The following is a 21011-nucleotide window of genomic DNA, read 5'->3' as shown; positions in this document are numbered from 1 at the left end:
CGGCACACCAGACACTCTCTGTAGCGCGGCAGAGACATGAAGTGTCCCGAATCGTCGCGCCATGCATTTTTGAATTCTAACATAGGTTTCTGCAGCAGTCCGCGGCGCCCAGCCATCGACTTGAGTGTACCCTGATAGAAACCTATGTTTAGAATTCTAAAACGCATGCTAGTTGGGATCGCGAGAAATGCAAACGGCTGAAGTATATGGTAGACTCAATAAAAAGTACACATGTTTGCAAACCTACCTGAAGATACAACCAATAATTCAGATTAGAGCGATAATGTGGAGAATATTGATCTTGTGTTGAGCCCAATGAGCCTTGCATTTAAAAATAGAGCAAAGGTGTTCCTTTAGTGATATTGCTTCGACTCACGCTGAAAATGGCGGACGTGAATCAACAAACTGAGGATATGATGACGCGCCTGTCAATCAATATTGGTGGGCGGGGGGACCGCACTCCTACGTAAAGTTGCGGTCGGTTTGAAACATCTCCAATTGGTCCACCCGTTTTTATGTTGTTAAATTGAAAAAAAAGCACTGGGTGTGTTTATATCACCCCAATATGACGGTCTATACACCATACATGCACATATGGCTGTCCAAACAGCTTGAAAAGTAGATTTTTTACCATAGGTGCCCTTTAAATCAGTGTTTTCTGGACCTTAATCAAGTTTGCAATTGGATTTTTAGCTTTCTAGTGTTCATCTCATATAGTAACTATTAAATTAGTTAATTAATACACCTAATTTGAACAGTAAACCTCATAACAAATTGAATCAGCATGAAAAGCTTGATTTTTGCGTGCTGAACCATCTGAACCTGCTAAAGTTTTTGGTACAACAAATAATAACTTGACTTCTAGTTGATTATTTGGTCTCAGAATTGGCTTATATGAAAGGCAAAGGCATCTAGATAATGTTTATTAAATAAAATATGATCATGCCTTCATTTTTAATTATATAATTAGAACAGTAAGGTCTGACTTTGCCTATAAAAAAAGTCTTGTCACTTAACAGAAATAATGTACAATATAGAATATAAAGTCATGGTGCAGTGGAAAAAGATTTAATATTGTGTATGACTCCCATGAGCTTGGAGGACTGCATCCATACATCTTTGCAATGACTCAAATAACTTATTAATAAAGTCATCTGGAATAGCAAAGAAAGAGTTCTTGCGGAAGATTCTTTGGAATCATCTTCAATGCCTCCTCCTTCATCTTACCCCAGATATGCTCAATATTGTCATTCATGTCTGATGACAGGGCTGGCCAATCCTAGAGCACCTTGAACTTTTTTGCTTTCAGAAACTTTGATTTGAGAAGGAGCGCTGTCCTGCTGAAGAATTTGCCCTCTCCTGTGGTTTGTAATGTAATGGGCAGCACAAATGTCTCAATACCTCAGGCTGTTGATGTTGTCATCCACTGTGCAGATCTCTCGCACACTCCTAAACTGAATGTAATCGCAAACCATGATTTTTCCTTCACCAAACTTGACTGATGTCTGTGAGAATCTTGGGTCCATGCAGGTTCCAATAGGTCTTCTGCAGTATTTGTGATGATTGAGATGCAGTTCAACAGATGATTCATCAGAAAAATCTACCTTCTGCCACTTTTCCAAATGATCAACTCGAAGTCAAGTTATTATGTGTTGCTCTTACAACTGCGATAGACGTCAAGACTTTTGTAAGGCAGTGTAGTTCAGCTTAAACCATACACATTATCTGATCTGCATCTTCTCATTAATATGAAACAAATTCAGAAGTGTTTGTGCCACTAATATTGAACAATTCAAAATTAAATGAATGTGAATTTTTATTATCAAAACTAAAAAAATCATAACCAATGTTTGTTAATAAGGTCTGTCATGTAAGTTACTGTACATCCCCTTACTAAAAAATGCCGTTTTTAAAAATTGCTTATGTATTTCATTTACATAATATATGAATGCGTACATTAATTAAAACATGCTAATAAACAGCAACAGTGACCAAAATAAATGTTAAATTATGGGAAACACCCATACACACTCTCATTCACACACACTCATATACTACAGCCAATTTAGTTCATCCAATTCACCTATTCTCCATGTCTTTTGACTGTGGGAGAAACCAGAGCACCCGGCAGAAACCCACACGAACACAGGGAGAACATGCACATCACACAGAAACGCCAACTGGCCCAGCCAAGACTCGAATCAGCAACCTTCTTGCTGTGAGGCGACAGTGCTAACTACTGAGCCGCCATACCGCCCTTAAAAATTTTGATTAATAATGTCCAGCAAAACAAGAGACATTAAGAAAATAAACTTCTTTTATGTTTACTTCAGCAAATGTGCTGAGGAAGTGTGTACCATTTCCCCTCCCTGGAGGGGCTATTTTGGAAATTGAAGAAGCAGAAATATGATCTGAGCATCTTATTCTTATTTCTGCAGGATTTTGTGCTCAATTTTAAACACTCGTGTACCGAAGTACCATGTTATTGCATAAAGTACTTCCCATCTGAAATCTGTAAGCAACCTTGAGACAGTCAAAGAGTTTGTTTAGGCAATAGGAACATTTTTAGGCAAACTGAGGTAATGTCTATTACCTCTTCCTCTAAAATAGACACAGAAGGATACACAGTTAAACTAAGCACAATAACTATTCATTTCTTACCTGCCAAGAGGAATTTCTCACATTTACTGTCACTGTTTGGTCCAACCGGGCACCTGTAGACATCTCCAGTTCGTTTAGCTGGCTGTCCGGTCAAAGGAGATCCAATCAGAACCCTTCGGAAAAAAAGCAGGAAATATAGAGTGGGGTCATTTTTTCCCTGACCACAAAAAAAAAACCCTTGGGATTTGTGAGAAAGTGGAAGCACGATGAGCCAAAGTGCAGCTGATTGATTCAACAGTTTTCCAGTGGGAAAGAAAAGCATTACATAAATATGCACATGCTTTATTTTTGTTGAAAATATTACAGTAAAATAGAACATATGCGAAATGTCAAGAGTTTCACATCACAGTGAGTTTGAATAGGATTCTGACGGATATATGATGTTTTGGCCTTGAACTCTAAGGGTTATTTATGTGCTTTAAGTGCGAAAACGTAAGGTTGTTTGTGTTTCATTATGTGCTGTGGTACATCTGAGTGCACTTAGCTGAGTTAAGAACATTGGCCGTGTTCGTCGGATTTTTGACAACAGTGCTAAAAGTAGACATCCTTCTGTACGCATGTAAACAAGTGGAGTAATTAACATTCCTGCACACAAATGGGCCTTGATACAGCAGTGGATACAAGCAGGAGAGCATGCACTCCTCCCTGGTTACAACTGGAACCACCAGTAATGTATTTTAGAAATATTTAACAAAAAACTCAATTTCTCCAGAATTTTATATTTGTGTGAGTGGTAAAGACCACTGAATACTGTATATGAATTAGGGGTGGGCGATATGACCTAAAATTAATATCACGGTATTTTTCATCTTTTGAACGATGACGGTATAATATCATGGAATTACTTTCAATAGCAAAATAATATACATCTCAAGGAAGAACGGACAAAAGAAAGTCTCACTTCTATCACTCTTTAAAAGTTTTGGTTTGGGTCATTGTAAATGCTCAGTCTCGTTATGAGCTGATCTTTATTTCTCTGTGTTGGTGGAATAAAGCAGGCGAGTCAGCCGCACCAATTTATGAGCAGACAGAGCAGGATTCTCGCTGATGACCACCAGCGTCAATTCCGCTCTTTGTTATGAGCCGTAGTTTCAGTGTAAACTTAGTAAAGGTGAGTTTCTTTGGCGATGATGTGTACAGTGTTAGATTTTATATTTAGCGGACATTTGCGCTGAACACGCGGTGAATGCAACGCATCGAGATTCGGGCACCTTCTCCGAAAACACTCGATTGATCTCAGCTGGCGGATCAACATTTACCTCATGTCATGATTGTTGTCATCTGTGCCATTATTATTATTATAACTTTAGGTGAGGTTTGCAAACCTGTGCACTTTTCACTCTTCAGCCGTTTGCATTTTCTGCAGTAACAAAAGCTCCCTGTTATCTGACAGCGGGAAGCGTTGAGTGACTGACAGCTAATATAAACCAATACTGCAGCAGGGTAGAGCGATTCAGCAAATTTTTAGAGAAAATCAAATCAGATTGCACTACAACCATTATATTCAGACACACAAATGCTCCCAAATATATTATGAGGGTGCATAGATTAAATTTCGGGCGCTTATGCAACCAAAATGGTTGCAATTTCGAGCCCTGTAGTATAAGGACATGTATTCAGACCACAACTGAACGTTTGAAGAAAATTGAATGCCTTATTATTTAGAATTAGCTATTATTGATGTAAATGCAGCCGTTCAAGGCGCATAATTGATTTATTATGGTATTGACGGTATTAGAAAATCCATGTCGTGGCGCAATGTCACACCGGTGATGACTATGACACCGGTGTACCGCCCACCCCTAATATGAATTATGAATTTTTTAAGTAAATTAAAAAAGCATATGAATCAGTGATTTAAAACAAATGGTTTATTTGAAAACAAGTAGGAAAATATTAAAAATTTAATTGCTGCATTGCTATTTGCAAACTATCATTCCTAAATACTCTAAAATATAATTAATATGTGACTCATCCAACGCAATCTCACGGGTTTGGTGCCACGCCTCTTTTTAAAATCGTACATTTTAATACGACTGAAATCGTATGAATTCATATGAATTAGCCACTAAACTGACAATGTGTAAAACACTTTTTTCTTGTGAGATCAGACAAATCGTAGTATGTTAAAATGAGTATTTGAGAAAGTTACCCATGTGGTCAGCTATTTCTAGTAGAAATTCAAACTGCAGATCCGTGCTTACCCAGCTAGAAAAATTCATGTGGCTCAAATCCGGCCCACACCAGACATACCGCATTGAATGATGGCTCTTGGATGCTCCACTCATGTTTGCCAGATCTGGGCCACAATTAACCCATAGCAATACCACATATCAGTCAGAATTTAACCAAATGAACCAGAACTAACCCTATTCTGGGCCACAGTTTGCTTTCATTCTGACCCAGATCCGGCCCACACCCGGCACTTACATCCGGACCACATACTGAATGGAATGATGGCTCTAGAGCGGTCTGGTCCTGTTTGTCAGATCTGGCCCACGAAAAAGCCAAAGCAATACTACATATCAGCCAAAATTCAACCAAATGAACCAGAACTGATCCTATTCTGGGCCACAGTTTGCTTTTATTCTGGCCCAGATCTGGCCTACACATTCATCCGGACCACATACGGAACTGAATGATGGCTCTAGGGTGGTCCGCTCCTGTTTGCCAGATCTGGGCCACGAATAAGCCAAAGCAATACCACATATCAGCCATATTACTACCCATGTCTGTCGGGTCAAAGAGCTATGGTTTGACCCCTATAATTCTCAAATGATCACTGTACTTTACCAAAAGTGACCTATCATAAATTTTAGGATAACAGTACCATACTTGCCACATCTTACATCAGCTGCTTTGAGCTCACACCATCTTTAGCCAGAGATACTCGCCCATATTTGCCATATCTAATCAGGGCCATTAGAGGCTCACAACCACATTAGCCAAACTGTGCCAAATATGTGCCAAAATGTACCCATATATAATAACTGGGCCACATTTGCACTAACACATGTAAGCCACTTTTGGTTTAGACCCAGATTACCCTTAAATGACTATGCCACATTTTTGCTAACTGTGGCCCACATTTGTCCTCCATCACTTAGGGCATATTTTCCATTTTGCCAAATCTTTGCCTTAAATGGCCCATATATAAATTGCAATCTTTGGCCCCCTTTTGCCATTGTACAGGTGGGCCACTTCAGGCTCACATTCATTTTGTCTGGGCGCCGAAAAAACTGCCTAAAGTGGCCCACATTCGTATGCTATCTGGGTACTCTAATATAGCTAATATTGCCCACAAAACATTGCACATTAGATGTGAATTTGATTAGAACTACAAACATGCACAAAAAGTTTTAACAAACTACAAATATGGCGGATGAGTGGGACTGAATGGTTAAGTGTAGAGGCTTTGGTAAAGATGTCTGAATTATTGTTCAATAATATCCAACCTATTGGAACATATATAATTCACATTTACATGTTATATTTCATCTGTGTTTGGTCATTCATTTCTGAATTCATAATTATGAAAACACCTGAGGAGATTTCATGACAAACCCATGATTAGCAGATTTATGTGCTGCTGCATCTCCAATATGGTTCTCCAATATATAACATATCAAAGGGATATTTCACCCAAAACTAATAAATGACTCATTATTTGCTCACCTTCAAGGGTTTCCAAACCTTTATGAGTTTCTTTCTTCATGTTGTACACAAAAGAAGATATTCTGAAGAAAGCTAAAAACCTGTAATCACTTACCTGCATGAAGAAACAAATACTATGGAAGTCAATCTTCCAGCTTTCTTCAAAATATCTTCTTTTATGTTCAACGGAATAAAGAAATTCATAAATATTTGAATCAACTGAAGGGTGAGTAAATGATAGTTTGGGTGAACTATCCCTTTAAATATGAAAGAAATGTAGATGACAAGATGCATGTTACTAACCAACAGCATAATGAGGAAAACAGTACATAATTTTAGGATGTACTGTATGTAGGTGAATTGAGATTCAACCTATGACCAAATCTTCATTACAGTGTTTAATGTTTCTAGTTTGGCGACAATTCTTTGAACTTTTTAACAAGCTTTTAACCAATAACCAATAAATAAAATGTTGGTCTCCTATGAGTATATAGTCTTCCAGGATGACAATGCCAAAGATTCATTGCACATTCATTTATTCAAATGGAAAAAGCCCTAATTTTCATACATGAATTGACCAGCAATTGACCTGATCTCCACTGAACATCTATTAGAAGAGTAGATTTTACAGAGTTGTTCTCTCAAGAATCAGATAGTGATTATCTTTAGCTTTAATTATGGCATCTATTTATCATGGCTTTTTTTTTTGCAATGTCACAAAGCTTACTTCCTTTAAGAGTTCTTTCATTTTTGGTCAGATCTTGTATTGATAAAGGGTGCCGCTCCACTCTCTGACCCTGAGGCGTCCGCTTTATGCTCCAACACAACTTCTTTCAATAGAGTTCAGGTCAACTGGTGGTCAAATCATGCGCCTTCTTTCACAGTTTGCGTCTGATGAATCTTTGCGTTGTCTTTCCAGAGTATGTCAATGGGATAAATCTTCTGACATGGCTGTTTAAAAATAAATGTACACACTGCATCCGTTAAGGTTAACAATTTATTGCTAGACAAATCGCGTTTGTAACGCCAACCTGATTTCACCAAGTAGGACAAGTTCCTGGATTGACATCTCACTTGATTTCGATCACGTGATTGAAATCACGCGATCGAAATTGGGCCCATTCATGCGGTTTTAGACTCAATCAGAATCGGACGCTACCTCCCAATCAGGACTCGAATATATATTCATTCATTCATTCATTTTCTTTCAGGTTAGTCCCGTTATTAATCAGGGGTCGCCACAGCGGAATGAACCGCCAACTTATCAGCAAATGTTTTACGCAGCGGATGCCCTTCCAGCTGCAACCCATCAATGGGAAACATCCATACACACTCGTTCACACACATACACTACGGTCAAGTTTAGCAGACCCAATGCACTTATATCACATGTCTTTGGACTTGTGGGGGAAACCGGAGCACCCTGAGGAAACTCACGCAAACACGGGGAGAACACGCAAACTCCACACAGAGCCGAGGCTCGAACCAGCGACCTTCACTGCACCACCGCGTCACCCATGAATATATATATATATATATATATATATATTATATATATATATATATATATATATATATATATATATATATATATATATATATGTGTGTACATACACAGTTGAAGTCAGAACTATTAGCCCCCCCCCCCCCCCCCTTAGAATTTTATTTATTTTTTTAAATATTTTCCAAATGATATTTAACAGAGCAAGGAAATTTTCACAGTATGTCTGATAGTATTTTTTCTTATTAGAAAGTCTTATTTGTTTTATTTCGGCTAGAATAAAAGCAGTTTTAATTTTTTTAAGAGCCATTTTAAGGTCAAAATTTTTAGCCCCTTTAAGCAAATTTTTTTTCGATAGTCCACAGAACAAACCATATATATACAATAACTTGCCTAATTACCTTAACCTGCCTAGTTAACCTAATTAACTTAGTTAAGCCTTTAAATGTCACTTTAAGCAGTATAGAAGTGTCCTGATAAATATCTAGTAAAATATTATTTACTGTCATCATGGCAAAGATAAAATAAATCAGTTATGAGAAATGAGTTATTAAAACTATTATGTTTAGAAATGTGTTAAAAAAAATTATCTCCGTGAAACAGAAATTGGGGAAAAAAATAAACAGGTGGTCTAATAATTCAGGGGGCTAATAATTCTGACTTCAACTGTATATTTATGTATGTATATTTTTTAACACATCTATAGTTATGCGGTGACACAGAGTAAGACCTCTTTCTTGACTTCTCACAGAAACAGCAACACATGCAGCATGACACCACTTTGTTGCAGAGACGCTATTGATTAAATATCAGCAAAGTAGAACACGGAAGCAGCTTGAAGCAGAAAGCGCGAGTATGTCTTTTGTCTGGAGGTATTATAAAGTTGATGAGGACAACATTGCCATAGCAAACTGTGAGATATCTAAACTTGGCATTGCCTGCTGGGTATTTTAAGTTGAGGTGTTATTTGTATTTATATTAGATTTCTCTTATATGTACTGTTTCACTAAAATCCAAAAGTGCAGAATTGATGTTATTTATTACTTGATTGTTCAATCTACATCACAGAAGTGTTCTGTTTCTTAACATAGTTGTTGAATGTTAAAATAAGTTGAAATAAATAAAAAATAAGGAACATCCTGGATCTGTTTCTTCGCTCTTCTTTATTCTTTTTTTATGTATTGTAGAAGTATCGGATCGGGTTTCGGTATCGGTAGATGACTCTGACTCAAGGGCAAAAAAATCTGATCGGGACATCTCTATTTGTAACGCCTCAAACAAACACATCATACAACTGATTTTATTTTAAACTGCAGAATTGTAATTGGTAGATAAATGATTTGGGGAAAATAAAGATCTAGATGTCTGTTTGCAGTTTCCTGGTTTTGAAATAAAATCTGTCTATTGCTTTTGTTTACATTGTATATACCATGGTATCAAGATTTAATTAGCTTATAAATATTAAGTTATCAATAATCAGTATATGCCTAAATTTGCATATTGGTTCATCCCTAAATGTCATGTACATCACAGCCCTGCTGAAACATCCAGCTTAAACCAGCTTGGGCTGGTTGGCTGGTTTTAGCTGGTTGACCAGCCTGGTTTTAGAGGGGTTTTGGCCATTTCCAGGCTGGTTTCCAGCCATTTCCAGCCTGGTCTTAGCTGGTCAAGCTGGAAAATGACCAGCAAAATCCAGCTAAAACCAGCTTGACCAGCCTGGTTTAAGCTGGACATAGTTGGTTTTGGCTGGTCAAGCTGGTTTTAGCTGGTCATTTTCCTGCCTGACCAGCTAAGACCAGGCTGGGAATGGCTGGAAATCAGCCTGGAAATGGCCAAAATCCCTCTAAAACCAGGCTGGTCAACCAGCTAAAACCAGCCAACCAGCCTAGCCATTAATTATTTTGGAAGAAAAAAGTATGCAAGTTTAAAGTCAGTATTTATAATTTTTAAAGAATTTTTCCTAATTCATATGAATATTTTAAACACTTTTAAACACTTTAGTCACTGTGTTGTACAGTACGAATTGACATAGCTTGGGTCGCTTTGGATCAGTTTGCATTTTAAAGTGGGAGGGAATATCACTATGGTTGTGAGCTCATTGTAAACGCAACATAAACAAACACTCAAGACAAACAAACCCACAAAACATGCAATGGATGCGAGTGGTTGCTGAGTTTAGTGAAAATCCAATGACAATGGTATTGTGATGCTGGTAGTGATGATTCTCTTAGTCCAATCAGTGATCAGTGTTGTGAATACATATTACAGTACAGCTTGCTTGGAACCTTACGGTGATAAAGCATGATGTACTAGGTACGAAACACATTGGAAAAGCCCCCAAAAGTGAGCCTAACTGAATTGCACTGTACAGTAAAAAGTGTCCTAGTGGAATGTGCACATCTAATTTCTGACTCTTATTGAAAGACTTGTTTAGTTCTTCAGAGATCCTCAGAAAAACACTAAAATTTATCCAAAGTCTGTCACATCATCTAACGACCCTGAGCGGATCATTGGCAAGGTTTACAAGTCAGTCCAGGCCACCTGTGAGAGGTTTATGTTAAGCTGTCCTGGGGTTTTCACAGCAGCTGAGGTGTTTCTCTGGAGGTAGTGGGTTAACCTGAAACGTGCCGCTGGACTGGTTTTAAGGGGCTACAGATGTCTGAATTCACTGAGATTTCACTGAGGGGAACTGTTTCATAGAGGAGGGAATCCTTTCCATTTATTTATATGCTTAATGGACTTAGCAGGCCTGAGTACCATAAATTGAAGTCTATATTTGAGCTATTACAAAAGCAGACTATACAGTATGTGCAGGGTGCTCATAGATTTATCATGACAATGGTTCATATTAGGCTTGTAAATAAAATTCTACAATAAAACCTTTTGTCATGACACTCAGTCATGTCTATTTTTTGCTGCATTTTTTTAGCAGCACTGGTTCGGAAAGTATATTTTTCATTATTTTTCCAATAGGGATTTTTAAAAAGACTTATAAGCCATGTATGAAACCATGAGGTAAATCGCAATGTTGAAAATTTTAATATACAGCAAAAAAGTATATAAAAATTAGAAAAAAAGTAGTAGAAGTAGACTGTACTTTGCAAATGTCACAATTAAATGTAACTGTGCGTTCACACCGAAAGCAGCGAGAGCGTCAAAGTAGCTGGAAGTAATTCATTTTCAATGGGAGCCAGCGGTGATAGGAGTGGCGCTTCTTTGATGGTGTGGACATCGAGGAGAGTTGAAATGAGCTATGACGCGGTTCGGCAGCCATAGATATACAGGTCTACACTAGATATCGCATACGGACCCTGAGCATGCATCAATAGCGCCGCCACATTTGTACAGGGCTCCCAGGACAAAAGTCATTCAGCCACACTAGTTAAGACCAAAGCCAATGTGAAGATGCTGGACTTTAGCGCTGTGTACGGGTGTAGTAACGAGCAAACAAAGAAAACAAAGCATAAAGGCAGAACATTTTCATAGGTAAGATTTCATTTTTTATGTTTTTGTATGTTACGAACTTTTGTGCTAAACAAACAACGTTATTACTGATAATACAGTCACTGGATTCACCATAAGGCAAAGTAGCACCAACTTGCACTAAATACTCAGCTTATGCTAGTTTTGTTGAATAAAATAATCAAACAGATTATAAATGAAATATGACAACAAGATGCTGCGGTGCTAGAAACTTGTATTATTGTCAGATAAGTGAATGAGTAGTTCATAACGGAGATTCATTCACAAACAAATCGTTCCCGTTAGCATTAAAAGTGAAAGCAGAAGAGGGGCTTTGTTTCAGTACACGGATTAGATCAAATTTAACAGGGAGGGAGGATAATACATTTCCATGCACTCAAACACACGCTTTTTGTCTGTAATGTCTGTGCGATCACTTATCCATCAATGTAGAAAAGGGATGTAAAATTATAATTTTTGTCATCTAAAAAAACATTTGCATACTGACCACTGGGAAAACTCCCGATCATAGATATATGCATATATCTCTGGCTCTGGATGGCCAGTCCTCCACTGCATTTCAAAGGAGTGCTACCCTGTACTAAAATGTTTTGACGCATTCCTTCCAATAGACAACAACAGGGTTATACGACATCTAATGTAAATATCTATATTTGGCAGCAAGCAATCAGAATCTAGAAGTTCACCGCTTGAGAGGAGTCCAGAGAACACAGTCCTGTAAACTTTGCTTCTGACCACACTTGTTCCCAAGCGTTTGACTATTGCTGTCGCTGCTTCAGAATATTTCAGACATATGGACACATACTGTATAAGTAGAGCAAAGCCACACCACACCAAATTTTCATGCTAGAAAGCATGTTTTTAAGCGGGAATGTAACTGATTTGCTGGTATGCTGCAACGGCCCCTTTAAATACGAGATCAGTGTAGCGAATCTTGACGCTAACGCCGGCGAAGTTGTGAAGGCAGAAGTGTTGTAGCCAGGGTGGCCAGAGCGAAGTTTGATGCTCTCGCCGCCTTCAGTGTGAACGCACAGTAAAACTATACAGAGAATTTTCTAAAATTATTTAAAGTTGGTAAGTTTAATGCAAAATATACATACTGTATACATGCAAATATTTAAGTATTCTTGATTATGACATTCGCTGTGCTTCATGCGAGTGGGTGAAACTAAATATATATTTTGCCACACTGTGCTTATTACTGCTGATCCCTGATTGGTGTAATTTCTCCACAGCATCATGGGTAATGTAGCTTCCCCTAAACACATTTGTAAAACAATTAAGTCCATTTAAAGGGATAGTTCACCCAAAAATTACAATTTACTCACTATTTACTCTCCCTAAAGTGGTTGCAAACTGTTATGAATTTCTTTGTTCTGCTGTACTCAAAATAAGATATTTTGGAGAAAGCTAAAAGCATTTAACCATTGATTTCTATTCCAAAAAAAAAAAAAATACTATGGAATTCAATGATTAGAGGTTTTCAGCTTACTTTAAAATAAGAAAATCAAACAGGTTTGAAACAAGTAAAGGGTGAGAAATATAATGACAGAAATTTTGGTTGAACCGTCCCTTTAATGTGAACAGATTGGATGAATCAAAGCATCAAAACAATCAAATAACAACCTTAGAGTTCACAACAGGTCTGTCTTTAAATGTTTATTAAATATTATTATTATATGGAGAAAACGAATGGAGTTTTTACGTCTGAAAGCTGACTTTTGCACAAATACAAGAACGCAAACACCAATCATAATTCAGTATGTAAAGAAATTCTTGACAAAATTAAGTATTCAAATATTACAGTGACATCATTGTTGTTGGTTTGACTTTGAAATGCGAGCATTCTCAATTCAAACATTAAGGGAATACTATCCAACTTTCAAATCTGAAAGTTCATTAAAAATACTTTATATACCAAAACCGTAAGACTGAGCACATTTTGAGCTGTGTATAAATACTAAACGTACCACTTTCCCTCACTGTTCTCAAATTGCTGGACGGTGTATCCGAACATGTCCTCCACTGGTCCACTGAATGACATCTTGTTCTTCTCGTCCACATTGAAACATGACAGCCATGGCAGCAGCGCTATAAAGAAAAGTTGCAATAAATAAAACAACATAAACAAAACGTTTAGTCATTCATTTCATTTTAATCAATTCCAACAGTTTTTATTCAGTAACTGAGTTGATTTTGATTTGGGAGTCGAACTCTAAATTCAAATTTGGTCCATTGCCAAGATATTGCAATTATTCATTTGTTTATTGACCTAAATATTTATAATGAATTTGAAAGTACATCAATAAATAAACACTAAACTTTACATTTCCCATGTTTTTCTTTTTCTTTTTTGGTTTTTGTTTTGGGAGCGAGAGACACTGCTCCCACTTGACATGCCTAGTTGTGTGGGAATGAAACATGCAAATTCTACAGGGAGCAATACACGCATAGTAGGCCGAAAGAATTTCACAGAGCAATGCGGAGCAGCCTCCCTGACCTTCCGGGACAATGTCCTCTTCATGAAGACGACTGGAGTCTGCCTTTTAGTACTGTATATAAAAGGAGACCTAAATATAGTGTTTAAATGCTTCATTGTGCAGGGGCCACAGAAAGCCTTTTCACATGTTGTGTGCAACGGGATTCCAGACATGATTTATTCAATTCCAGGATTTGGAAGGGAATTGTGAAGATTAACAAATCACAGTGGTGTAGAAGAGGACGCTGGATCTGGGTGAGAAGACCAAGAGACAGAGAAAAACAGAGAAATTGTTGTATTTCCTTATAGGTCTGTTGGATGTCATATTCTGAGCTAATATTCAAGGCACATTGGAATCACTGCAAATGGAGGAAACCTCATGCGAATGCCCACTCAATAGTAATTACAATTTCCAGCCAAACATCCAAACCCAGTTTTCCGTTGAGTTTGAGGAGGATTTGTATGACTGTCTGAAAGACCAGACTGCAGACTATTTATACACACACACCACTCTGTGACAAGTCTACTTTGTAAAAACAAGATGAAGATGAAGGACATGTTGATTCGAGATGCCGATCCATGGGTCATTCTTGGCCTGAGGAACTGTGATTTTAGGTTTAGATAAGCAGACTGAATTTCCTCAGCAATCTGGACACAACCAATGTTTTTTTGTTGAAGATTAAGAGAAATTAAAAGGGTAATTCACCCCAAAATTAAAATTCCGTCATTATTTACTCACCCTTCACTTGTATGAAGCACAAAAGAAGATATTTTGAAGAAAGTTGAAAACCTGTAACCATTGACTTCCATAGTATTTGTTTTTCCAACTATGAAAGTCAATAACATTCTTCAAAATATTTTCTTTTGTGTTTAACAGAAGAAAGAAACTCTTGAGAGTGAGTAAATAATGAGTAAATATTTATTTTTGGGTGAGCTATCCCTTTAAGTAGGTGGAGAACAATTTAAAGCTGATAAAACATTGAGCTGAAGCTGATTTGAGAGTGGTTTGGAAAAGAAAGTACTGTTAGAAGAAGACAGCAGAATACGCCATAGACAAAAATACACTAAGGAAGAGCAACCACAATAAGAAGAAGATGAAAAAGAAGAGATATGCCAGACCATGGCTCTGTCTCATCCTGAGGAACGGCTGTTCTGTTTTGGGTCGGATTTGCAAGTTAGATAAACAGAAAGAATTTCCTCTGCAATCTACTGGCTCTGTAAACAAAGGCACCGAGAGCCAAAGGCACCCGGACAGCTGGTTTCCTCCATCTCCTCACAGACAAACAGCCCATCCTCTAAAGCGGGAGGACTGACTCCTCTCTTAATGAACTGGGTGTTTGTAATGTGTAACGAGAGGAAAAACCATGAGTTCCTGCTGAGGTTTAATACAGGACACACTTGGAGCTTGTGCTTCTCTTAGACTACAAATTATACACACACATCACTTCTGCAAACACACATAGCTCTAAAACCTTGGGAAAACATGGAAAGAGACGCCTTAAAAACATCCCTACACTCAAGTTCAGTCATTTCTGCTGGATTCCTGCTAATGGTCAATGGGATTGTTTCTTCCATTCTCTCAATAGACTTGATTGATTTCGACTCGTTACAGCTTGCTAGAGAAAATATTTGCTCAATTAGGTGATTCGGATGGCCACCAGCCAAAGAGGCCCTTTGCATTGATCACAAATGGGGAAGATGCCCAGACTCATGGATCATGGCTCTACTAGAGCATCATTTATAGTAAAGATGTATACTGGGTTTCTACTAGGGCTGGGCGATATGACCTATATCATTAATGATTAATTATGATATGATTATGATAATAATTAATTATGATATGATTAATTGAACACTTTACATCAATTTTAATTATTGAATAATTATTTTATTATTATTATTAACTTACTTATTAAGTGTTCTCCCTCATAGTTCATTCATTCATTCATTCATTTTCTTTTGGCTTAGTCCCTTTATTTATCCGGGGTCGCCACAGCGGAATGAACCGCCAACTTATCCAGCATATTTTTTACGCAGCGGATGCCCTTCCAGCTGCAACCCATCTCTGGGAAACATCCACACACATACTCATACACTACGGACAACTTAGCATACCCAATTCACCTGTACCACATGTCTTTGGGCTGTGGGGGAAACCGGAGCACCCGGAGGAAACCCACACGAACGCAGGGAGAACACATTAATAGTGTTTATTAATAGGCTATATTTCATTTATTGTTTCTGGACAGATGTTAAAATAGTCACATTAAAAACAATACAAAAATTATACAATGAATCAAGCAAAACTAAGAAGCACTAAAATGGTCATAGTTATTTAGTACTGTAGTAGTTGTGGACGTTAGTACTATAAATATGCTCAACTATTAATTGGGGACCTATTATGCAAAAATACTTTTATAAGGGGTTTAAACACAGTTTAAACGCATCAGTCTGTAAACATAACCAGCTTCTAATGGTAAAAATGTATTCATTTTATTTTTTCTAATCGCATTTCATAAAAACCGTCTGCAGAAACACTTTGATTGGCATTTTCACTTTGCACGTGGCATCCTAATTAGCATAGGATGCAAGTCTTGTTTTGAATCTGCCACTATACTGACACATAGGCATGTGTAGCTCTGCCCTCTTTTAAAATTAGCATAATCTCATTTGGATTTAAAGCGACAGCTAACAAAACTGCACAATTAGGATCAAAATTGCCCCTAAATGGGGCAGTTTCAAAGAGTTATTAAACATTATTTGTGGTGTATTTTGAACTCAAACTTCACATACACACTCAAGGGACATCAAATACATATTTTATAAAAAGGGGCATAATAAGTCCCCTTTTAAGGTGTGACATTTTAATTATTTGTGATATTAAAGTGATGCTGGCAGTTCATTCTGCTGTGGCAACCCCTTATAAACAAAAGAATAAGCTGAAGCGAGTGAGTGATGCTTGACGTCATTTTACAATAAATAAATAAATAAAAACAACTATTGTTACTAAAAATCTGTCAGGCTCCTAAATATTAATCACAGTGTCTGCATTTGTAGTAAAAATGTGGATGATACATGAGTGCTGGCCTTTGAATGGGTTTATGGGTGTTGGCCTTTGAATTGCTGAGCTTCCCGCTAAATACCAAATACACCAGAAACAAAGAGTCTTATTTACATGTGGTGCGCCAATATCTGACATATGAGAGACTTGCTTTCTCTTTTTTGCATATAAAAAAGAGAAAGCATTTATGGTGCATCATATTGCCACGCATATGAACAATGCACTTATTGCACTGTCAAACTCTCAAGCACTCAGTCTGTTCACATGCTTTAGTAAAAATGGTAAAGGGACTGTATTAATAGGATTTTTAAAAAAGGATAGGACTTTATTTTGATGGTCAATTTGAGTATTAGTAGACTGTCTGCTTTATCTATTGATTCTGCTCCTTCAACAGACATTTAACTGACTATGAGAAATTTTGCAAGTACATGTCAACTTACACTAAGCCTAACCCCACCCTAACCCCAATCTAACAGTCTACTTATAATGTAGTGAGAATTAGTTGGGATGTAGATGCAATGTAACTTAAATTCAACAAACGGACCATCAAAATAAAGTGTGACCAAAAAAAGATATAAATGCTATAAATTATTCATTTCTGTTTCGACGCCTTTTTCGATGAATCACCCAGCCCTAGTTTCCACCTCCTAAATATTTGAATCCAAATTGCTGAATCCATCCTATCCAAATACTGAATATTACTGTACACCCATGCAAACCACTTTTAAAATAATAGCATTTTCACTCTCCCAAAATAGCCAATTCATCTGGAAATCCCTATGTGTTACAAACTTTTTGTGGCTACAGCTGAACACATCTCTGTGTGAATGAGTCTTTAAGATGATGAAGACCAATAATATTACAAAGTAGATTATAAAAATTATAAAATGAGAAAACAAACCTGAACTAAAAAAGACCGTCTTAAAAGAAACTGTGGTGCTTTCTGAAATCAATCTCAAGTACAAACCATCAGTAGACACATCTGTTTCATCAATACTTAATTATTTAATTGTCCAACAACCGAACTCTGTTATGTATTAATTTACACCAAACACTATGAACAATCCATATTTCTGGAAAAGTATATTGTGCAATTCTGAGTGTGCTTTATGCAGGTGAGTGGGATGACAAACCACCCGAAGGGCACACTCTCACCTCTCTCTGGAGAAGAAAAAAAACTTAAGACTTGTCATAGCATTTATATGCTGCTCTCTGATGATTTGAAGTGCTTCTTTAATCCTCACTTGTAAGTTGCTTTGAATAAAAGCATCCACAAAATGAATAAATATAAATGTAACCTGCTGAAGCTCAAGACATATCTGAAGAACACAGCTTCAAGTTTAATTTTAGGGTCCAGATTTCCTGTAAGCCCCACATGAGCACCTGCTAAATGTTTGCACGGTTTGCACGTTCATACAGGACATCCTTTAAATAATGTGCAGGGGTAAAGTGTGAAAACCCCATACAAAAAAAAAACAATGTGCTGACAGCACTAAAACAACCGCACTGCGCATTTCAAGCTTTCAAAGTGACCTTTCAGACTGGATTCGTCTGGACGACATTTCACCATGACATCACAGATACATCATTAAAGTATTACCATCCCACCCAAATGTTTGTGGTAATATCCATGGAGATGAGACGAGAAACACATTTTCAATCTCTACAAGCTCTTTAAAGTGAGCTCCAAGCTTATATTGAAGACAAGGTCAAAGCAGGTTTGATAATGTGTCACATGACACTGCCAAAATGTGATTCATCGTATAAAGCTGTTAAAGATAAAGTCATCAAGTGCCGACGATGTGTTGGATTTATCTGTGCTAAGACTGTTAAATCAGGCCGTTTGGCAGAAGGAAAGCTACGTGATTGTGAGGAACGACGCCTGGATGGAGGACTCGTCTGGCTCGCACGAGCTCTTTCATGACGAAGCAGATCTCAAGATAATCAAGTAAATGTGTCCCGCTGCACAAACTCTCCTTGTCGTGCTCTTTCTTTCCTGGCTGATTGATCTGTCTGAGTTTTAGTATGGTGTACATAAGTTCTGACATGAACACGGCATGGGATACACTTCCTTATTAATAGACAAGAGAGAATGAAACTATGTAAATGCGAGTGGTATGTGGAACAAATTTGAGACGTCCTATTTGGCATGCAATTGAGAGAAAACGTGATATAAAAGTATTAGTAAAGCATAGACACAATGCACCGCTTGATGAGATACAAGACCTGTGAAGAGATGATGCTAACTATCGAGGACTTTGAGGACAACACATACGAACGGATGAAGAGATGATGCCAAACATCGAGAACTTCGAGGACAGCACATACCCTTAATACACAAATACACCTCATTGACACATGGACATCCTCTACAGTATATGCTATATAACAGCAGGGTAACTATGTTTATATATAATGACTTTAACTGTTACTAGTTAATTAGTAACTAATAAAGTTGAATTGAATCGGGTGGTGCAGTGGGTATCACGATTATCTCAAAGCAAGAAGGTCACTGGTTCGAGCCTCAGCTTGGTCAGTTGGAGTTTGCATGTTCTCGCCATGTTCGCATGGGTTTCCTCCGGGTGCATTGGTTTTCTCCACAAGTCCAAAGACATACGGTACAGGTGAATTGGGTAAGCTAGATTGTCAGTAGTGTATGTGTGTGAATGAGTGTGTATGGATGTTTCCCAGTGATGGGTTGCAGCTGGAAGGGCATCCGCTGTGTAAATATGCTGGATAAGTTGGCGGTTCATTCTGCTGTGGCAACCCCAGATTAATGAAGGGACTAAGTCGAAAAGAAAATGAATGAATTGAAAACATTTTACAAAATATTTTTTGAAAAAGTAAATATCGAAATATAGTGTCAAATGTGCATAACTAAGACCTAAAAGTCGGCAAAAACTAAAAAATCCTAAATGTGAATAAGGTGCATTTCCATTAAGTTGTTAGAGCAACTGCAGTATTGGTAACCTAGTAACCAACTTTAAACAAAGACAAGCATAATGGAATCTGCTTGCTAAGTGTGACGTCATGCGAAGCAGCTTCCGGGTCCAAGCGCTCTATCAAACTGTATGGGGAGGCTCATGAAATGGTAATAACAATCGCAATATATATGTCCATGCCTAATATCCGATGGGCAGAAATTGATTCATTTTTTTATAAATTGTTAAAATTTTGCTAGTTGTGATGCAGCAAGACCAGAAGTTGTTGTGTACTCCATGATTTTATATAAAATTAACTTTAATATGTGAAATGACTAAAAAGTGATCATAAACGAATGTTTTGTCAATTCAAATGAGTGACGGCTTGGACCCGGAAACAGTATTACATACGTCACCACTTAACAAGCGAATAATGTGGGTGTGATGTTTCCTATAGCAGAGTTTATTCAGCAAAAGCATTTCAATCTATCTAAAAGTTTAAAACCACCTCAAGTGGGTGTAAAAACTTATATTCGGAATTGAGCATTTTAATCATTCGTTTCTAATGCCATACTTCAAAATGTGCATTAACGCAGGGTGATGTAAACCTGCTATTGTAATTGAGTGTAATGGTCCAGACTTTGGTTTTAAATAAACATATATAAAATGGCAAATTAAATAATCAATATTTTTCTTGCCATGCCCAATTACATGTTGACTGTGTTATATTAAATAAAACATATAGAAATAATAGTGGGCTTTGGTTCCTGAATATTTCAGTTGTAAGAGGTCACTCGGTGCATGTAACAAGACCAATAATTCATTAAATCAATCCTAAAAAAGTGACAGTCTATAAAAAATCATGAAATAGTTTGAGAAATCATCAAAAGGCAGCCTGTGTACCATGTGGTGCTGCACTAAAGTGAGTTTACTGCTCTTAAATATTTGATGTTTTCACCTTATCGTGGTGTGGTAACCACATGTTATTCAGTGAATTCCAAAACACGTTTATTTTTAGATTTTTTTGGAAAGATGAGATTCTTTCTTATTTTTCAATGTAGGTGGCCCTCTGATCACCTGCAACTACTAGTGGTAGTTAAGTGAGGTAGTGGTTAGGTATTTAAATTGATTAAATTAATAAAAAACAATAAACAAGGAATACAATCTTTTTGAACAGGTATTTAATGATGTGTTATTTAAATTACCATTAGTTGAGGTCCTACACCCAAATTACTAAAGTGTTTTTATCTC

The 21011-nt window shown here is 37.3% G+C and overlaps 1 protein-coding gene across 2 annotated transcripts in view; it reads right to left on the bottom strand.

The window, feature by feature from the left end:
- The window catches only part of itga1 (integrin, alpha 1), a 113548-nt gene that overhangs the window by 60476 nt on the left and 32061 nt on the right, over positions 1-21011 (bottom strand). For both annotated transcript variants that reach the window (XM_056466382.1, XM_056466384.1), the window contains exons 2-3: positions 13270-13390; positions 2662-2774 (exon numbers count right to left, since the gene is read on the bottom strand). In XM_056466382.1, the coding sequence (XP_056322357.1) occupies positions 2662-2774; positions 13270-13390 (234 nt within the window). The remainder of the gene's footprint in view (positions 1-2661; positions 2775-13269; positions 13391-21011) is intronic.

Source organism: Danio aesculapii, chromosome 10, assembly GCF_903798145.1.
Source record: "Danio aesculapii chromosome 10, fDanAes4.1, whole genome shotgun sequence".
NCBI classification, from domain to species: Eukaryota; Metazoa; Chordata; class Actinopteri; order Cypriniformes; family Danionidae; genus Danio; species Danio aesculapii.
The sequence above is the reverse complement of the archived record's forward strand: the minus strand, read 5'-3'. Positions and strand labels throughout refer to the sequence as shown.